The sequence below is a fragment of the Girardinichthys multiradiatus genome, chromosome 13 (genome assembly GCF_021462225.1).
Source record: "Girardinichthys multiradiatus isolate DD_20200921_A chromosome 13, DD_fGirMul_XY1, whole genome shotgun sequence".
NCBI classification, from domain to species: domain Eukaryota; kingdom Metazoa; phylum Chordata; class Actinopteri; order Cyprinodontiformes; family Goodeidae; genus Girardinichthys; species Girardinichthys multiradiatus.
Window position 1 is genome coordinate 12,060,039 of NC_061806.1, and position 19,260 is coordinate 12,079,298.

At 40.6% G+C, this 19,260-nt stretch overlaps 1 protein-coding gene across 1 annotated transcript in view; it reads left to right on the top strand.

Moving 5' to 3' along the window:
- The window catches only part of fndc5b (fibronectin type III domain containing 5b), a 43,387-nt gene that overhangs the window by 14,371 nt on the left and 9,756 nt on the right, over window positions 1-19,260 (top strand). The window contains exons 4-5 of the mRNA XM_047384658.1: window positions 3,680-3,769; window positions 17,402-17,592. Of these exons, the coding sequence (XP_047240614.1) occupies window positions 3,680-3,769; window positions 17,402-17,541 (230 nt within the window). The 3' untranslated portion in view covers window positions 17,542-17,592. The remainder of the gene's footprint in view (window positions 1-3,679; window positions 3,770-17,401; window positions 17,593-19,260) is intronic.

The following is a 19,260-nucleotide window of genomic DNA, read 5'->3' on the forward strand; positions in this document are numbered from 1 at the left end:
ATCACTTGTGGCAAACTGTAAATAGGACTTCTTAAGGCTACCTTTTAACAGTGGCTTTCCTTTGGTCACTTCCATAAAAGCCAGATTTTTAGAGTTCACTTATAATAGTTGTTTTGTCATCAGATTCTCCCTCCTGAGCTGTAGATCTCTGCAGCTCCGGAGTTACCATGGGGTTCTTGGCTGCTTCTCTGAATAATGCTATCCTTGCCCAGCCTTTCGGTTTAGAGGGACAACCTTGTCTTTGTAGGTTTGCAGTTGTGCCATACTCTCTCTATTTTCCCCACAACTTTATACCTGACCTGTCTGGTGTTTTCCTTGGTCTTCATGAAGCTGTTGGTTCATTAATGTTCTTTAATGCAGTGGCCCCCAAATGGTGGACGATGGACCCAGATGAACTGGTTTTTACAACACATCTTTTACCACATTAAAAGGATTAGATTTTAATTTGCACCTCTTTGCTATTGACTGCAATTATGCATCACTTTATGTTGGTCTATCACATTAAATCCACATGAAATGGAGGATACTTTGAAGTTTTTGGTTACATTGTGGCAACATTTTCAAAAAGTTTTAAGGGGTGTGAATACTTTTGCAAGGCACTGCATATCTGGTCACGTGACATATATTTAGAGGTGTAATTTGTCTTGATGTTGCGGAGCTCTGACTTTGATGGATGAATTCAGTTGGTGTTGGTGGAGGCATTCATTAGCTGTCCTGATTAAATCTCCTGGCCATTACTGCTCTCCTCCCCCTCTAAGCGGGTATTAATCAGCCTGACACGACTTTGCATTTGTAGCTGCAGTACAGCCCTGCAAACTGCTTTTTGCTGGGTTTCTGACAGACTGTTTGTCTTTCTAAACCTCTGTTGCATGGATGGAGAAAATACTGCAGGTGTTCTTGATGTATTGAATTGAATTATTGGAGGTTTTGTAATCGTCTTTCACAGCAATCAAATTTTACAAGCTTCCATCCTGTTTATCCCAGTAGACCGGGAACAAATGAACTAGTACACTGGGTTCTCAACCTCAAAACTTTTATAAAGAAAGTTATAAGCTTTAATCACATTATGATTGATATCAGCATGTCCAGGCCCCCACCCAGCTCGCACTGCCTCCACTTTGGGCCCATGTGAAGCTGGCCTCCAGTTGACTTTTTAGGCTCCTTCTTCTTGTTGTCATATTTCTGCTCCTCCTTGTGGTGTGGGCTTTATGTTTATAAGTGATATTAAATGAAGGTGTTAAGATATTTCTGTTAGGTTTGTTTACTTTTTGCTCAGCAAGGTGCTTTTCTGTTCATTTCTGGTTATTTAGATTCCTTCTGGTTAGTTTTGTTGTTTTTCTGTGTTTCTTTGTTAGATATGTTTAGTCATATTCTGGTAGATCCGGTCCTTATTTATGTTCTTAGTCTAGTCATTGTTTTCTTGTATTCTGGTCATGCCCATGCTCTCCTTGCTCATTTATATTAATTAGTCACTCCCTGCAGCCGTGGTCCACACCTGTGCCATATTGCTCCTGATTAGCTTCTCTCCCAGTTCATAGGTTCTCACTTCACTTCCCTCAGTTTATAAGCTCTAAGGTTTGCATTGTTCTCGACTGGTTCCTTCCGTTAACACCTCATTACCACCTCGTTACATTCAGCTTATTAAAGTGTATAAAGCTACAACTCCTGCCGTCAGGCCTCAGGCTGCAGTTTAAGCATAGAGGGATCACCATGGTAACAGGGATCTTGAAAGCCGAGCAGAAGATATGACGAACATCATCCTAAACTCATCCAGACAAAGCTGTATCACAGTGACTTTTATGGAAAGGCCTCTCTTCCCTAGAGGCGACCCTGACATGTGCTGGACCTGAAATTTAGCTTTTAAAACAACTGGGTTGACAAACTTACACTGGAATAGTCTTATGGTATGAAGATAACGCATAGTTTCAGTGCAGTTCATTACAAGTGATATGAGTTGGATCTCTGGGAATCTGATCCAAGGACTGCATTTTGCAATACTTGACATTCAAAAAAGGAACTCAGAAACTTTTCACCCAAAACAGTTAGAATAAATGCAGTGTTTATCATCTATTTATAGGCGTTGAAACGAGCAAGTTCCTGCGATATTTACCATATTTTGAGGAGGTGTGTTTCGCCAAGCACTTTCTATCTGTAGCTAGCGTGAGTTTATTTAGCTAGGCTAGCGCAGAAAAAGCACCCAATGCTTTTGAATCATTTGTGTGGCAGCATTTTAACTACCTAGCAAGAAAAATAAGTGGTCTCAATGTGACAGATGAGATAAATGACACTTTGTTAGCAGTGGAGGAAAATATTTCTGTTAACAACACCAAATTTAGTCTGGTTTGTAGCTATTTGTACTTTCAAAACATTTTTTAAACTTGAACTAAATTGTTTTACTGATTAGAAATTGTTATTGTTAAACCTATCTTCTATTTGTGAAAACGCACAAAAAATGATTTCAATGTTTTTTATTTTTATCTGATCTGTCGTTGTTGGACCCAATTTCTGATTTGGCTGTATATCTTCCCTACTTCTTTCTCTGCCTTTTCCATATCAGAACACTGTAAATAAAGGCCACCTGGGCCCCAAAACCCAAAGAAAAACACAGTGTGTGATCTATTAAATCTTCCTTTGGGAAAACAACAATAAAGTAGCAAACTAACTATTTTCCACATTAGGAAAATGCAAATACAAATACAGTAAGAACTTTGTTTTATTTGTGAAAACAAAAAAAAAATAGATGTTAGTTTCCCTGAAAAAGTCAAAAGTTAAGTTTTCTTCTCATTTTGTTGTTGTGAGATGAGTGCTTTATTACAACCCTAGTGTTTATTTATTGTAGCTAAATATAATATAATTTCCTTAGTCACTAACATGGAGGAATGCTAATTTTACATTACAGTTGATCTGTAAGAGCAGTTTCTTTACTCAGTGTGTTGTTCCCCCATTCAATGTTCTTTTTTGTAATTTTTCCATCTTTTTTTCTAGAATTGTGCTGGCCTGTTCAATGTGCTGCCTGCATCAGATATAACATGTTGTTCAATTAATTCAGAAAAGTAAATTGTGCAATAGAAGCCATATCTCATTTTCACTGTTGTACAGCAGGTTTGCCACTAACAGTGCAAGGTAGTCAGACCCTCCCCAAAACCAAACAAAAATGGCTAACAGAGAAGGAAGTCAAAGGCAATGATGTCTTGAGTTTGTTTTACACAGATAACATGCAAAGCCAGGGGAAGCGAGTCCTGGCTGGATGAGTGAGACAGTCTGACAAGAAGGAGATACAAGATAACACAAATATTTCTGGTGGCAGCAGAGGCCGAGAGGCTGTAATTCAGACTGTGTCCCAACCTTTACGGCTGTGATTGGTGTTATGCTGCGGCAGCCAGACTGCTGTCAGCAAAAGAAGCCCAGTGAATGATTGGGTGTGGATCCAGGCTCTTTTGTCCCTGCAGAGCGCTGCTCTCACTTAGCTTTTATTACACAAAGCAGAGTGAAGAATTTACACCAGTCAGCCTCTCTGTTCATGTTGCCCTCTTTGATTCTTTTGTCTTTCCCTGCAGAGTTTGAGAGTGATGGCAAATTTCAAGTTCACTGTCTGACCCCCTGTGAATCACAGTGTTTTCCACCTTGCCTTTGTTGACTTTGCGTGTGTGTTTTCTGTGTGTGTATGTTCTCTCTGTAGACGAGGTGACGATGGAGGAGGTTGGTCAGACTGCCCAGCTGAGGGCTGGAGAGCTCATCATCATTGTTGTGGTACTCGTCATGTGGGCAGGTAATGTTCCTCTGTGTTATTGCTCGTTTATCACCTACTTCGGAGTAAATAAGCTCTGTGACGGAGTCCTTCTTTGGGAACAAACACACAGGTCCAGGTGTCAACTCTTTTTGAGGAATATGTATGTCTCTGCAAGGCTTTTAGGACAAAGAGGAGACCGTCAGGGTTACTTTAGATTATATTCACACAAAGTTGCCTAAAGGCCATATAAAAATTTGGAATGGAATTTGAATTACTGGTTTATTTTCTGGAACTCATGCTACTTCTTCTCATTGAAAAAGGAGATTGCTAAAAGAAGTTGCTAAAAGATCCTACAGTGAGAAATGGATGACACCCTGCCTGGCTGAGGATCTGAACCTCTTCTTCTGTAGGTTTGATTACCAGCCTTTCGCACCGCACTCTGACAAAAAAGGACAACCTGCATCTCCCAACCAAATAACTCTACACCCCCCTCCTCTCTCGCCATGCCTGCACTACAGATCAGAGAAGGAGATGTTAATAGGGTCTTCCAGCATCTGAATAGGAAGAAAGCTCCAGGCCCTGATGGTGTCTCCACTCTGCCAGAAAATCTGCACTGATCAACTCCCATCTTCACTCATATCTTTAACAAATCTCTAGAGCTGTGTGAGGTTCCTTCCTGCTTTAAATGCTCCACCATCATCCCGGTCACCAAAAACCACACCATCACAGGATTAAATGACTAGTTATTCATTTGGTTTTACACATTGTGGTTGTTGTTTGGACTGACGTTGATATGCGATGTAAGTGATGGTAAACTGTAGTCAAATTCCGTGTTTGTGTGCAGAAACCTGGCTAATAAAGTTGCTTCTGATTCTATTGTTTCCTAAAAATATACCCCCTCAGTAATAATTTGTTGAGTTCTTTCCAAAAGTTTCATCTGGTGATTCAGAGACAGACGATTAATTTCTTCACCTTTAGTTCTTAATCTTCGTTGCTAATTATTGAGTCTGGACTTTGGCACCCTTATTGTAAATTATTAAAACAGATTTTTTTTCTTTTTATTACTTGTAGGAAAGTTGACCAAGTGTTGTTATTAAAAAAAATCTATTTGAGAAACAGATTAAAGGCTTAATAATAGCTTACAATTGTCTGATAATTACAGTTAATCCTTGGAGGGGCAACTAGGAATTTTTTCTCACCATACTTTTCACAACAAAGATTTTGTGATGCAACACAATGAAAGACAATGCAACATAGAAAAGGAAAAGCTCATAATTCTCAGTTATAAAACAAAGTGCAATATACCAAATGTATGACTCTTCATGACAGCAAGGCTAGAGCGCAGGTGGTGGACGACATAAATAAATACTGATGACAAATTCTTACAATATAGACAAAAAATTATTTTGTAAACATTATCAAATCAGTTTTTTAAGCTTTGCCTTAACCATTCCAGTTGCTCTTGAAGAACTATAATTTAATACTATTTTGAAATGGATATAATATTTTTAGTGTTGAAAAGCGGTTATTAATTATTTAAATTAGTCACAGACATCTCAAGAACACATCAGGCTGTGTGTTAGAGAGCAGTCACTGTAAAATAGATTTATTTATAATTATTTTAAAACAAAAACAATGATAATGGAGTTGTCATTTTTGGCTCTCTTAATCTTGATTTCTCATCTTATAATAGCTAATAACTCAGCATTGCTAAAACATGAAGGGCAGGGGTTTAAAGCTGTACTCTACTCAGCCTTCCTGTTATCTGCTGAAAGTCTTACGCTCTCTGGCTCTCATAGCTTAAATGAACGGCAGACTCTCAATATATCTTAAAAAATACTGTGTCCTCGTAAATTACTTTTAACTGTGTTTGTGCTTCATCGGACTTAGTGGATTTTTTCCTTTTAAATAAATTCTATTGACAGTTTCCTTTTTAATAACTTCTAGTTTACCCATCCTTCTTCTACTTCATTTTGAAACACCTTACTGATATTAAAAATAGCTAATGTTTTTTTCACTTAGTAACAGAATTTGCAACACGACCAGGTAGCATTTATGAAGGTGTATTTACTGACCAGAAATAGATAAGATTTTTATGCCTCCAACTAGCTGTTCACTGTTTAGGGCTGATCAAATTGAAAAGGTGCCTTTTCCAGTCACCAGCTGATGTTTTCTCTGTGCATATCACCCTGATTCTTCAAAATTAATGTTTTTGCAATCTGTTCATAGAAAAACTGATGAGATTATTCTTGTATTATCTTTATTACAGTTTTATAATATGAACAACTAATCGCCACCACCCCCTAATGTATTTAAATAATACAGTTTGCAGCTTACTTTCTTCAGCTTCCTCTATTTTTTCTGGTTCTTCATTTTGCAGTTGTTCCTCTCTGACTACCTCTGAAGTCTTATTAAACAATTTACAGCTTCAGTCGTAATTTAAACCTCTTCTTTCTCAACAGGGAAACACAATCCTCCCTGAAGTCTGGCCATGTTTCCTGATCACTTCAAACAGCTTCCTAACTCTAGATCCCTTATTCAAGACATCTGGCATTGAATGCATCTCTAGTAACCGGGGTCCTTTCTTTTCTTCTGGAGAAGGACCCCGGTTTATACTGCTACCATGCGTAGAGAGAAAGAGGAAAAATAGGGGTGACTAGTAGAAAGCAGCAGCATTTTTACAGTGTGAGATTGTACTACTTTATTTTATTACTTTATTTTACAACTTCTTTACCAGGGCCAATGCTTTTACCTGGTTTATATAAAAACTAAAATAAAAGTTAACAAATAGCAAACAGAATTATAAATTAATCCAAACAATTTTAATTGAATAGATAACAATATGGAGTTTTAAATATTTTGGTTTTCTTATTAAAAAAAAACATTTTCTTTTACAGTGTGATACAATTGTTCCTTTAAAGATTCTGTTCCATCCCAAAAAATGAGAGGCATCACTTCTCATTATTATAGATGTTCACCTGATTTCTGCTGAATGTGTCCCTTTACATTACATTTTAATACATCAAACAATGCAGTCAGATTTTTGTATTTGGGGTTTGTGAATTATTTATTCCAAATAACAAAAAATCGGAGCTCGCAAAGAAGAGTTGCCTCTGAGCTTCTTCAGACTATTCATAAAGCCCAAGTTAAGATGAGGGTATCCTGCACAGCTGTGAGCTTTCAGAAATGAAGCCGGCAGTGCGGGACGACATAAGGTGTGGTGCAGCACTAATGTCAGCACTAGCCGACACTAACCATAAATAATTTTTTTAACAAAGTGATGCCCTTAAAAGTAGCGTCCAGATTCCAGATTTGTTGAGTTTCCCATTACAGTTGTGTTAAATAAATATGAGCAAGGAGTATTTTAGTGGTGGACAGTATAGATGTATCTCAGATTACAGAATTGGCAAAGAGAAATTGAACTGAAGCAGAGCAAGGCCCATTCAAGTTAAAATTATTGCGTCTTGACAGCTCGGTATCAGAACCTCCTTAGTAGTTTGAGCAAATATTACAGTAGGCATTTTTGCGTCTCAGCATGCTTTTTCTCAAAAGCCAGTAATTTACTGCTGCTGTTTTTTACTGCTTTTTGAACTTGATGAAGCATCTACGCCAGTCATATGAGCATTGACTGCTAAGATATACTACTACTGGTCAGCTGAGTCCTCCAGGAGTTGTTCCATTTCCCTTTTCAACAATTCTGGCTGATAGTGATATTCTGTTGTACCCCTAGAAATAAATGTACATTGTTGTGGATCTGTCATAGGATTCATTCAGCAGCCTGAGTGCAGGCAGTGATGTGTTGCAAAACATGTTTGATGGAATAAATAGTGATGAAGTAAACAGCTGCCTTATGCAAAAGTGATAGAGGTACAAAATGACTTAATATGGTGCTTCTCCTCAACAGCAGGAATAATGTTGTGTTCTTCTAGATGACTAAGATTCACTCCTGAATTGGTCCTGTGGAACTGTTAGCTTGGCTCCCTCATGAGAACTTTTCTTTGATTCTCCAACTGAGATCAATAAAGCTCCTGATTGTCCATCAACAAATAGTTTTTTATTTATGTTTTGAAATCGAGTTTTTGTGCCAAGATTTATTATGTTCTGAATGTAGGTGCTGAGATACGAGATTTTACTGACTAAAACCAACTTCAGCAAGGGGAATGAAGAAACTTAATCCAAGTGAACTTTTAGCTTCATGTTGTGGGAGATAGTTGCAGTCGGGATTTAAACCCTGTGTTTAAGCAATTGACCTGTCATTTAACAGTGTTTACCAGGGGTAAACACTACGAGGGATATCCAAAGTGTGGCCAGGGGACTATTTGCGGACCTTGGAATTATTTGGTGCGGCACTTGAACACAATTCAAAAGTGGTACCAAATGGGTCCCTCAGCAAAGGTGGTTGGTGAAGAAACTTTTAATCATATTTTAATGTCACATTTTTACTGTGAGGACCATCATAAAATATTCAGACAATTCTTTCAGATATTCTTAAAATACACACACTTTTCAGTCACCCAGTTTTTGCTTTTATTTTAATTTGGCACTAAATATTTCAAACATCCAGCGACTTTTACTCAACAGCAGACTTGGGAGAACCAATTTATTAAACTTTGCTAAATAAAGCATGTTTTTTGGTAGAAAGAGTGATCTGTATCCTAATGTTGTTGACAGATCATTCCAAAAGTTAGAAAATCATATAAGACCCTTTTTATGTTTTAGATCCAAAGTAGCCCCTTACACAAAACACTTCAAGGTAGGATTAAGGCGCCTTTTTGCCCTCTCCGTGTGCTTTGTGAAAGGACCGATACAGCGAGGAGGGTTGATGTCAGCCCCCCATATTACAGTAAGGAGAACAAGTATTTGATATACTGCCAATTTTGCAGGTTTTGCCACTTGCACACTTGCAAAGCATGTAGAAGTCTTTCATTTTTATTATAGGTACTCTTTAACTGTGAGTGATGGAATCTAAAACAAAAATCCAGAAAACACATTGCGTGATTTTTTTTAAGTATCTAATGTGCATTTTATTGCTTGACATAAGTATTTGATACATCAGAAAAACAAAATTTAATTTTTGGTTCAGAAACCTTTGTTTGCAATTACAGATATCAGACGTTTCCTGTAGTTCTTGATGAGGTTTGCACACACTGCAGCAGTGATTTTGGACCACTTCTCCATACAGATCTTCTCTAGATCCTTCAGGTTTCGGGGCTGTTGCTGGGCAATGCAGACTTTCAGCTCCCTTTAAGGATCCTTTCAAGACTGGCTAGACCACTCCAGGACCTTGAGATGCTTCTTACGGAGCCAATCCTTAGTTGCCCTGGCTTTGTGCTTCGGGTCGTTGTCATGCTGGAAGACCCAGCCACGACCCATATTCACTGCCCTTACTGAGGGAAGGAGGTTGTTGCCTAAGATCTCCCGATACATGGCCCCATCCATCCTCCCCTCACTACAGTGCAATCATCCTGTCCCCTTTGCAGAAAAGCATCCTCAAAGAATGATGTTTCCACCTCCATGCTTCACAGTAGGGATGGTGTTCTTGGGGTTGTACTTATCCTTCTTCTTCCTCCAAATATGTCGAGTGGAGTTTGGACCTAAAATCTCTATTTCTGTCTCATCAGACCAGATGACCTTCTCCCATTCCTCCTTTGGATCATCCAGATGGTCATTGGCAAACTTCAGATGGGCCTGGACATGCGCTGGCTTAAGCAGGGGGGGCCTTGCATGTGCTGCAGGATTTTAATCCATGGTGGCATAGTGTGTTACTAATGGTCCTCTTTGAGAATGTGGTCCCAGTTCAGGTCATTGACTAAGTCCTGCTGTGTAGTTCTGGGCTGATCCCTCACCTTCCCCATGATCATTGATGCCCCATGAGGTGAAATCTTGCATGGATCCCCATACCGAGGGAGAACTTCTTGAACTTCTTCCATTTTTTTATATTGCACAAACAGTTGTTGCCTTCTCACCAAGCTGCTTGGCTATTTTCCTGTAGCCCATCCCAGCCTTGTGCAGGTCTATTATTTTATCCCTGATGTCTTTACAAAGCTCTCTGGTCTTGGCCATTGTGGAGAGGTTGGAGTTTGTTTGAATGAGTGTGTGGACAGGTGTGTTTTATACAGATAACGAATTCAAACAGGTACAGTTAATACAGGTAATGAGTGGAGAACAGGAGGGCTTCTTAAAAAATAACTAACAGGCCTGTGAGAGCTGGGATTCTTACTGGTTGAGAGATGATCAGATACTTTTGTCTTGCAATAAAGGCAGATTAATTACTAAACAAAATCACACAATGTGATTTTCTGGATTTTTGTTTTAGATTCCATCACTCACAGTTGAAGAGTAGCTATGATAAAAATTGGAGACTTCTACGTGCTTTACAAGTGGGAAAACCTGCAAAATTGGCAGTGTATCAAATACTTGCTCTCCCCACTATACGTCCTTGACTAACCAAGGGAGGTAGTCACAGCCTGCTTCAGCTGACTTCTATAGGTGCAAGCCACCCTCACTAGTCGAGGAAGTGATGTAGCAACAACATATAGTTTGTGCAACCAGCCAGTTGGAATATTTAAAGAATTCTCAGAAATCATTTCTGATGACAAGAAAAAGAATACAGTCATTTAATATTTGCTCAACCAGCAACAGGATCACTACACTGAGTTCATCCGTTATTACAGGTCCTTCTCAAAATATTAGCATATTGTGATAAGGTTAATTATTTTCCATAATGTAATGATGAAAATTTAACATTCATATATTTTAGATTCATTGCACACTAACTGAAATATTTCAGGTCTTTTATTGTCTTAATACGGATGAGTTTGACATACAGCTCATGAAAACCCAAAATTCCTATCTCACAAAATTAGCATATTTCATCCGACCAATAAAAGAAAAGTGTTTTTAATACAAAAAACGTCAACCTTCAAATAATCATGTACAGTTATGCACTCAATACTTGGTCGGGAATCCTTTGGCAGAAATGACTGCTTCAATGCGGCGTGGCATGGAGGCAATCAGCCTGTGGCACTGCTGAGGTCTTATGGAGGCCCAGGATGCTTCGATAGCGGCCTTTAGCTCATCCAGAGTGTTGGGTCTTGAGTCTCTCAACGTTCTCTTCACAATATCCCACAGATTCTCTATGGGGTTCAGGTCAGGAGAGTTGGCAGGCCAATTGAGCACAGTGATACCATGGTCAGTAAACCCTTTACCAGTGGTTTTGGCACTGTGAGCAGGTGCCAGGTCGTGCTGAAAAATGAAATCTTCATCTCCGTAAAGCTTTTCAGCAGATGGAAGCATGAAGTGCTCCAAAATCTCCTGATAGCTAGCTGCATTGACCCTGCCCTTGATAAAACAGAGTGGACCAACACCAGCAGCTGACACAGCACCCCAGACCATCACTGACTGTGGGTACTTGACACTGGACTTCTGGCATTTTGGCATTTCCTTCTCCCCAGTCTTCCTCCAGACTCTGGCACCTTGATTTCCGAATGACATGCAGAATTTGCTTTCATCCGAAAAAAGTACTTTGGACCACTGAGCAACAGTCCAGTGCTGCTTCTCTGTAGCCCAGGTCAGGCGCTTCTGCCGCTGTTTCTGGTTCAAAAGTGGCTTGACCTGGGGAATGCGGCACCTGTAGCCCATTTCCTGCACACGCCTGTGCACGGTGGCTCTGGATGTTTCTACTCCACACTCAGTCCACTGCTTCCGCAGGTCCCCCAATGTCTGGAATCGGCCCTTCTCCACAATCTTCCTCAGGGTCCGGTCACCTCTTCTCGTTGTGCAGCGTTTTCTGCCACACTTTTTCCTTCCCACAGACTTCCCATTGAGGTGCCTTGATACAGCACTCTGGGAACAGCCTATTCGTTCAGAAATTTCTTTCTGTGTCTTACCCTCTTGCTTGAGGGTGTCAATAGTGGCCTTCTGGACAGCAGTCAGGTCGGCAGTCTTACCCATGATTGGGGTTTTGAGTGATGAACCAGGCTGGGAGTTTTAAAGGCCTCAGGAATCTTTTGCAGGTGTTTAGAGTTAACTCGTTGATTCAGATGATTAGGTTCATAGCTCGTTTAGAGACCCTTTTAATGATATGCTAATTTTGTGAGATAGGAATTTTGGGTTTTCATGAGCTGTATGCCAAAATCATCCGTATTAAGACAATAAAAGACTTGAAATATTTCAGTTAGTGTGCAATGAATCTAAAATATATGAATGTTAAATTTTCATCATTACATATGGAAAATAATGAACTTTATCACAATATGCTAATATTTTGAGAAGGACCTGTATTGTTTTATCAAGAATGGCATGAGGAGACGTCCGACACAGATTTTGTGGTTAGTGCCGACGTCAGTGCTGAACAACACTTCATGTTGTCCCACACTACCAGCTTCATTTCTGAAAGCTCCCAGTTGTGTAGGATATCCTCATCTTCACTTGGGGTTTATGAATGGCCTGAAGCAGCTCAGATGCAGCTCTTCTTTGCAAGTTCAGATTTTTTTTACATTTGACATAAATATCACAAACCCCAAATGAAAAAATAGGAGCGCTTTGTTTGTTTCATTAAAATTTTATCTGTTTACTTTATTGTTGAGGAGCTATAACTAAAACGACAAACAATGGAATATTTCTTTTTGAATTTTTATTAACAAAAACATGCTTTAGACGAGTTTAAACTGATATTGCTGAATTTTAATGTTGAAAACAATTTAAAGACTTCTGAAGGTTTAGCAATCTACCTCTACAAAAATCCATCTGAAAGTTTCTAGTAAATGGGAAAAGTTCAACCTCCCTACTAGAATTCTTTTCTGGAGTTTTTACCCTGCTAAATGTGGTGATAGCTCAAGCCATAGAAAACTACCTTTGTTCCTGTAGTGGAAACACTCAACAAGTTATCAGGTTTTCAGTTCTTTAAAGCATGCTATACATTCCATCTCTATGCACAGGGCCTATTGTATATTTGAGCGACAAGATGTAAAGATTCTAAGGTCCCTCTCTGTACTGCCATACAATAATTCTTCAGAACTTACTTCACCAAGCATAATAAGACGCAAAACAAGGCCTGAATATGCTATATGGTTTATACAGGGAGGGGTCTGCAGGGGCCAATTACTGCTAAAAAGGACTGAGATGATGAGGGAAAAACTAAGGAAGTTTCAAAGAGAGTAAAAAAGCAGTGAAGAAAAAACTGAGCTGTATAGGATGGTAAAAGAAACTTAAAGCCAAGGAGGCGAATTGTGTTTTTTAGCTCTTAATTGGGCCTGTGAGGCATGCTGGGGGATTTCACAGGGAGATATCCCATCTTGCCCCTTGGTACCGCAGTGATTAGATCAGCAGAGGCTGACATAAGCAGAAATACTGAATCCTGTTTGGGCTTGGATTTATCCCATCACACACTCCTCCACTGTCATGAATTATTCCCTTTCTCATTTCTGCAAGCTTGTTCTCTATCTGCTCCTGCATCTAAAGCTCCTGTGTTGTGTTTTTAATATCAGTGACTCAAGGCAGGCTGCGAATGGTTGTCTCAGATTCATCAGATTCATCCCTACAACCCCCATCCACAACACCACCCCACCCCCAACATCCATCTGCTTATTTTGCACTGTTAATGTTGCCGTCACAGTTCATCTGTATCGGATTTATTGACATGTCAGGAGCACATAGCTAACATGTAGCTGATATTGACAAGATATTGTTGGCATCTGTGTCAAAGAATTACCAGAGTGAGTTTAAAGGCAGATGAGAAAGTCAGTGCTGGTCAGATGTTTACATCATGGACACGGATGTCATACTCATTTGCAGGTTTTAGTGATTTTTGTTTTTTAGCTTCTCTTTTGGTGCTAAAGTTTCAAGTTAATATGGATTTTCTCTAATGCACATGCATGAAAATGAACAGACAGGCTCAAATATTTACAGTGGTGTGAAAGTGTTAGTCCTCTCAGATTTTTTCTAGTTTTGCTTTTTTGTCATACTTAAATGTTTCACCTCATCAAACAAATTTAACTATTGGATAGAGATAACCAGAAAAAAGGCAAAATGCAGTTTCAAATGTCATTTTCTAATAAAAAAAAAAGCTATCCAAACCAACCTGGCCCTATGTTAGAAAAGTAATTGAAAGATTTTACAGTAAGAAAGACAGACTGTGTAATATGCCCTCCATGGTAGTGTTCTAATGCCAAAACCACTGCTGATCCAACAGAACATGAAGACCTGTCTCACATTTGCCAGAAACTTGCTGATTCCCAAGACTTTAGGAAAAATATTCTTTAGACTGACGAGGCAAAAGTGGAACTTTTTGGAAGGTGTGGCTCATGTTACATCTGACCAAAAACTAACAGCATTTCCAAAATGGACTATCATACTAATAGTCAAACATAGTGGTTGTGTGAGGGTTTGGGGCTGCTTTCCTTCATCAAGACCTGGACAACTTGCCATAATTTATACAATCAAGAATTTTACTATTTTACTCTGTGCTGGAACATCCTGCAGGAGAACATCCAGCCATCAGTACAGGACCTTAAGCCCAAACATACTTTGGTTCTGCAGCAGAATAATGATCCAAAGCATTGTAGCATAAGTAATTCTGTAAAAATATCAAAATAAAGGTTTTGGAGTGGCTTAGCCGAAGTCTGAATTAAAGCAATTCTACAAAGGAGAGTTGGCCCAAAGTTCCATTAGTGTTAATGTTTGTTTTTATTGAATGAAATCATCATTTGAAAACCTTCTGTTTCCATTTGTAAGCTAGCTGGGATGTGTGTTAGGGGTATTTTCTGGTTGAGGTCGGATCTCTCAATTTTTACCCACCAAACTGTTATCTCTAATGAAAGGAAATTGTCTGTGTAGGATAAACTGAAGAACCAACACAGCTCAAAGCATAATAGAAAATGCTGGAATACCAGTGTCCCTGTCCACAGTGAATCAACTAACCATAAAATCCGCAATATGTTCAAACCTGTGGTTGTTTTTGAAAGTTGTCTGTTGTATGTTCATTCCAGCATACAAGAAGAACAGTTCAAATGGATCCTTAAATGCCCAATATTTGTATTACATTAATCCCGATGATGAGTGGATGTAGCCTGATCAGAATTGTATGTGTTAGGATATGGCTATAATCTAAGCCTTTCAGTTTAATTTGGTGAATGACTCGTACTCGTACTCGTCGTCTTCCTCTTTATCCGGGACCGGGATGCCCGAGCCACCTAAACTGGCTCCTCTCAATGTGGAGGAGCAGCGGCTCTACTCCGAGCCCCTCCTGGATGGCCGAGCTCCTCACCCTATCTCTAAGGGAGTGCTCGGCCACCCTACGGAGGAAGCTCATTTCAGCCGCTTGTATCCGGGATCTCGTTCTTTCAGTCATGACCCAACGTTCATGGCCATAGGTGAGGGTAGGAACGTAGACCGACCGGTAAATCGAGAGCTTCGCTTTTCGGCTCAGCTCTCTCTTCACCACAACGGACCGGCACAGCGCCCCCATTACTGTGGCAGCCGCACCGATCTGTCTGTCGATCTCATGCTCCATTTTTCCCTCACTCATGAACAAGACCCCGAGATACTTAAACTCCTCCACTTGAGGCAGGAACTCCCCTCCAACCTGAAGAGGACAAGCCACCCTTTTCCGGTCGAGAACCATGGCCTCAGATTTGGAGGAGCTGATTTTCATCCCTGCCGCTTCACACTCAGCTGCGAACCACCCCAGTGCATGCTGTAGGTCTTGGCAAGAGGGGGCCAGCAGGACCACGTCATCTGCAAAAAGAAGAGACGAAAACCTCTGGTCCCCAAACCAGACCCCCTCTGGCCATTGGCTGCGTCTAGAAATCCTGTCCATAAAAGTTATGAACAGGACCGGTGACAAAGAGCAGCCCTGCCGGAGTTCAACATGCACCGGGAACCGGTCCGACTTTGTGCCCGCAATGCGAACCAAACTCCTGCTCCGCTTGTACAGAGACTGGATGGCCCCTAGTAAAGAGCCACCGATTCCATACTCCTGGAGCACCCCCCCACAGGGCATCATGAGGGACACAGTTGAATGCTTTCTCCAGGTCCACAAAACACATGTCGACCGGTTGGGCAAACTCCCATGAACCCTCGAGCACCCTGTAGAGGGTGTAGAGGTTGTTCAGTGTTCCACGTGATGAAAGAGTCTAACCCCGAGTCCCCAGCCTCTGTTTCCACCAGGGAATGCGTGATGGCAATATTGAGGAGAACCTCGAAGTACTCCTTCCACCGCCCGATAATGTCCCCAGTCGAGGTCAGCAGCTCCCCACCCCGACTGTAAACAGTGTTGGCGAAGCACTGCTTCCCCTTCCTGAGGCGCCGGACGGTTTGCCAGAATCACTTCGGGGCCAACCGGTAGTCCTTCTCCATGGCCTCACCAAACTCCTCCCAGGTCTGAGTTTTTGCCTCTGCCACCACCCGGGCCGCGGCACGCTTGGCCCCACGGTACCCGTCAGACACCTCAGGAGTCCCACAAGCCAACCGCAGCTGATAGGACTCTTTCTTCAGCTTGACAGCGTCCCTTACTGCTGGTGTCCACCACCGGGTTTGGGGATGGCCGCCGCGACAGCAACCGCAGACCTTACGGCCGCAGCTACGGGCGGCAGCATCGACAATAGATGCGGAGAACATGGTCCACTCGGACTCGATGTCTCCAACATCCCTCGGAATTTGATCAAAGCTCTCCCGGAGGTGAGAGTTGAATACATCCCTGGCCAAGGGGTCCGCCAGACGTTCCCAGCAGACCCTCACTATGCGCTTGGGCCTGCCAAGTCTGTCCGGCTTTCTCCTCCCCCAGCGGATCCAACTCACCACCAGGTGGTGATCAGTGGACAGCTCAGCCCCTTTCTTCACCCGAGTGTCCAAAACACGCGGCCGAAGGTCTGATGATACGACAACAAAGTCGATCATTGACCTCCTGCCTAGCGTGTCCTGGTGCCAAGTACACTAATGGACACCCTTATGCTTTAACATGGTGTTCATTATGGACAATCCATGACTAGCACAGAAGTCCAATAACAAAACATCGCTCGGATTCAGATCGGGGTGGCCATTCCTCCCGATCACGCCTCTCCAGGTGTCACTGTCATTTCCCACGTGGGCGTTGAAGTCCCCCAGCAGAATAATGGAGTCCCCAGGAGGGGCACTATCCAGCACCCCCGACAGGGACGCCAAGAATGGCGAATGGTGAATGACACATCTAGATATTACCATTCTTCTTTAAAAAGTAAATCCTGAAAAGATGGGACAGTTCTCCAGTCTGGTCAGAGCAGAGCCGAGACAAAAGTGGTTTTCACTCACCTCAAAAAATCTAATCTCACAAATGTCATAGCGGTTCATGTAAAGACTATTCTATAAATCTTTGATTGACCAAACCGTCTGCAATAGGTTGTTACTAAGATATAAATATACAGCTAATTACATTGAAAACCATTAGTTTACACAGCTGGACTACACAAAATGGGCTTCCTATGTGAAACATGTATTGTTGATTGGTCACACCCTCTTACTAGGACCCAAATAAAAAATCGGAATTTTTCCTTCAATGTACACACACTTGTACACAACCTGTGGTGGTTTTCTGTATATCTCTACACAAGCCAGCAGGAAGAGAAATAGATTTTATTAATACATTTCTAGACATCATGGCTGTTACTAAACCATCATTGTCCTGTTGTCTCTCAGGGGTGATTGCCTTGTTTTGTCGTCAGTATGACATCATCAAAGACAACGAGCCAAACAACAACAAGGACAAAGCCAAGAACTCCTCAGAGTGCAGTACACCTGAGCACCCACAAGGGGGGTTACTGCGCAGCAACGTCTAGGACCAACCTTCTGTTGCCTTCTGCAATAACCAACCTAAGACCTCAGGATGGGTGAGGAATTCTTACTGCATACCGTCTTTGAAAACCTATTGTGTCACATTGTATTGTTTTTTTTATCATTGTCCATCATATATCTTGTAACTAACCAGTCTTCATGGCTTTGATCAAATGGACCATTTGCTGACCCCGTCCCTTCAAAAGTTACCGCTAAGCAATATCATTCACATATGTTATAAATAATGAGACTCTCCATGTTTACAGAGTTTAGATATCAGCCTCCTTTTTCATCAAGTAAAATTGTTTTTGTAAGGAACTGTTGGAGTTTTTTGCAGTCCAAATTGTAAAATACAGGTTTTCTTAATGCCAGAAAAACCAAAATGCTTAAGACATGAATTTCCAGTTATGGTGATAAACATCATTATCTGCAGTTTCTCAAAGGAACAACTGAGTTATTTAAAATGGTAATGCTGGTGACAATTGGTTCAAGTTGTTTTTGATGGCTAAGCTTTCCATTGGTCCTGTTCTTAGTTACGATTACTTGGATCCAAAGTGGAGTCCAAAGTGTGCTCACATAAAATAAAGCACTGTAAAACCAACAAGTACCCTTTTATTGTAGCGCTATTTTGTGCTACCACCACACTCCCAAACTAGGCTCTGTGGAGAGCTTTCTTGACAACTCACAGGCTGTAATAAAGATCCTGACTGCTGTTAACTACTCCTCACAACCCCACTTAAATATCCAGCGATCCTTTAAAGAAAAGCTAACAAACAAAGCTAATGTTAGCATTTGCCTTTAAACTTCCTATCAGCACTAAATTAAAGGGCTATTTCACATATTTCTTTTAATGTGTCTGAACTGTATTTGCTCACCATTTGTATGGAATCAATTAAATAAATTACTTAAACTGATCAGACATGAACTGGACAATTATACACTGAGAACAGATTATTTACAAACAGTTTGAGATTTATCAAATATTTCTTCCTTTGTAAAAAACACATAAATGGGGCACTGTTAATTATTTGTTGGCATTTGGACCACATTTGATTTAATTTATTGACTGCCCAAAGCCAGACTGGAGTAATCTACATTGATCACAGATTTTCCAGAACACAATTTTCAATGTGTGAAACATTTACTCTGTTTGTGAAAAAAAGGGAGGTTTCCTAGTTTTCTGAAAAAAATATTGCAATAAAATATAACAAAATATAAATATAAAATATAACAAAATGTAGCAAAAGTTTTACTTGTCTTTTTCTTGTGAATTCAAGGTTGTATATTCTCCTTTTAATGAGCTTGATGTCTTAGTATGCGCCTACAGATGCTTTGAAATTATTCAACCTCCACTGCAAATTAGGGTTAGTAGCAAAATGAACAAAGCAGCTATTTGCAATTAACAAATCAAAAAAGAACAATTTAAATAGGTCACCACAACTAATAATAAAAGCCATTTCTCAAAATAAACAGAAAACGGCCCTTTTAATCACTGCAGTCTCAAAATTATACAGTTCATTAATATTCTTTGGTTTGCATGGTGTAACCATCTCTCTTTAAATTGCCTAGGATTTTCCTAGGATTTCCTGATTGAATCCATCTTACCTTCCATACACTGCATTTTTCCAGTGCCAGAGGACGCAGAGCAGCCCCAGAGCCTCACTGAAACACTGCTATGCTTCACTGTTGGCAGGCTGTTCTTTTTACCATATGATTCATTCTTT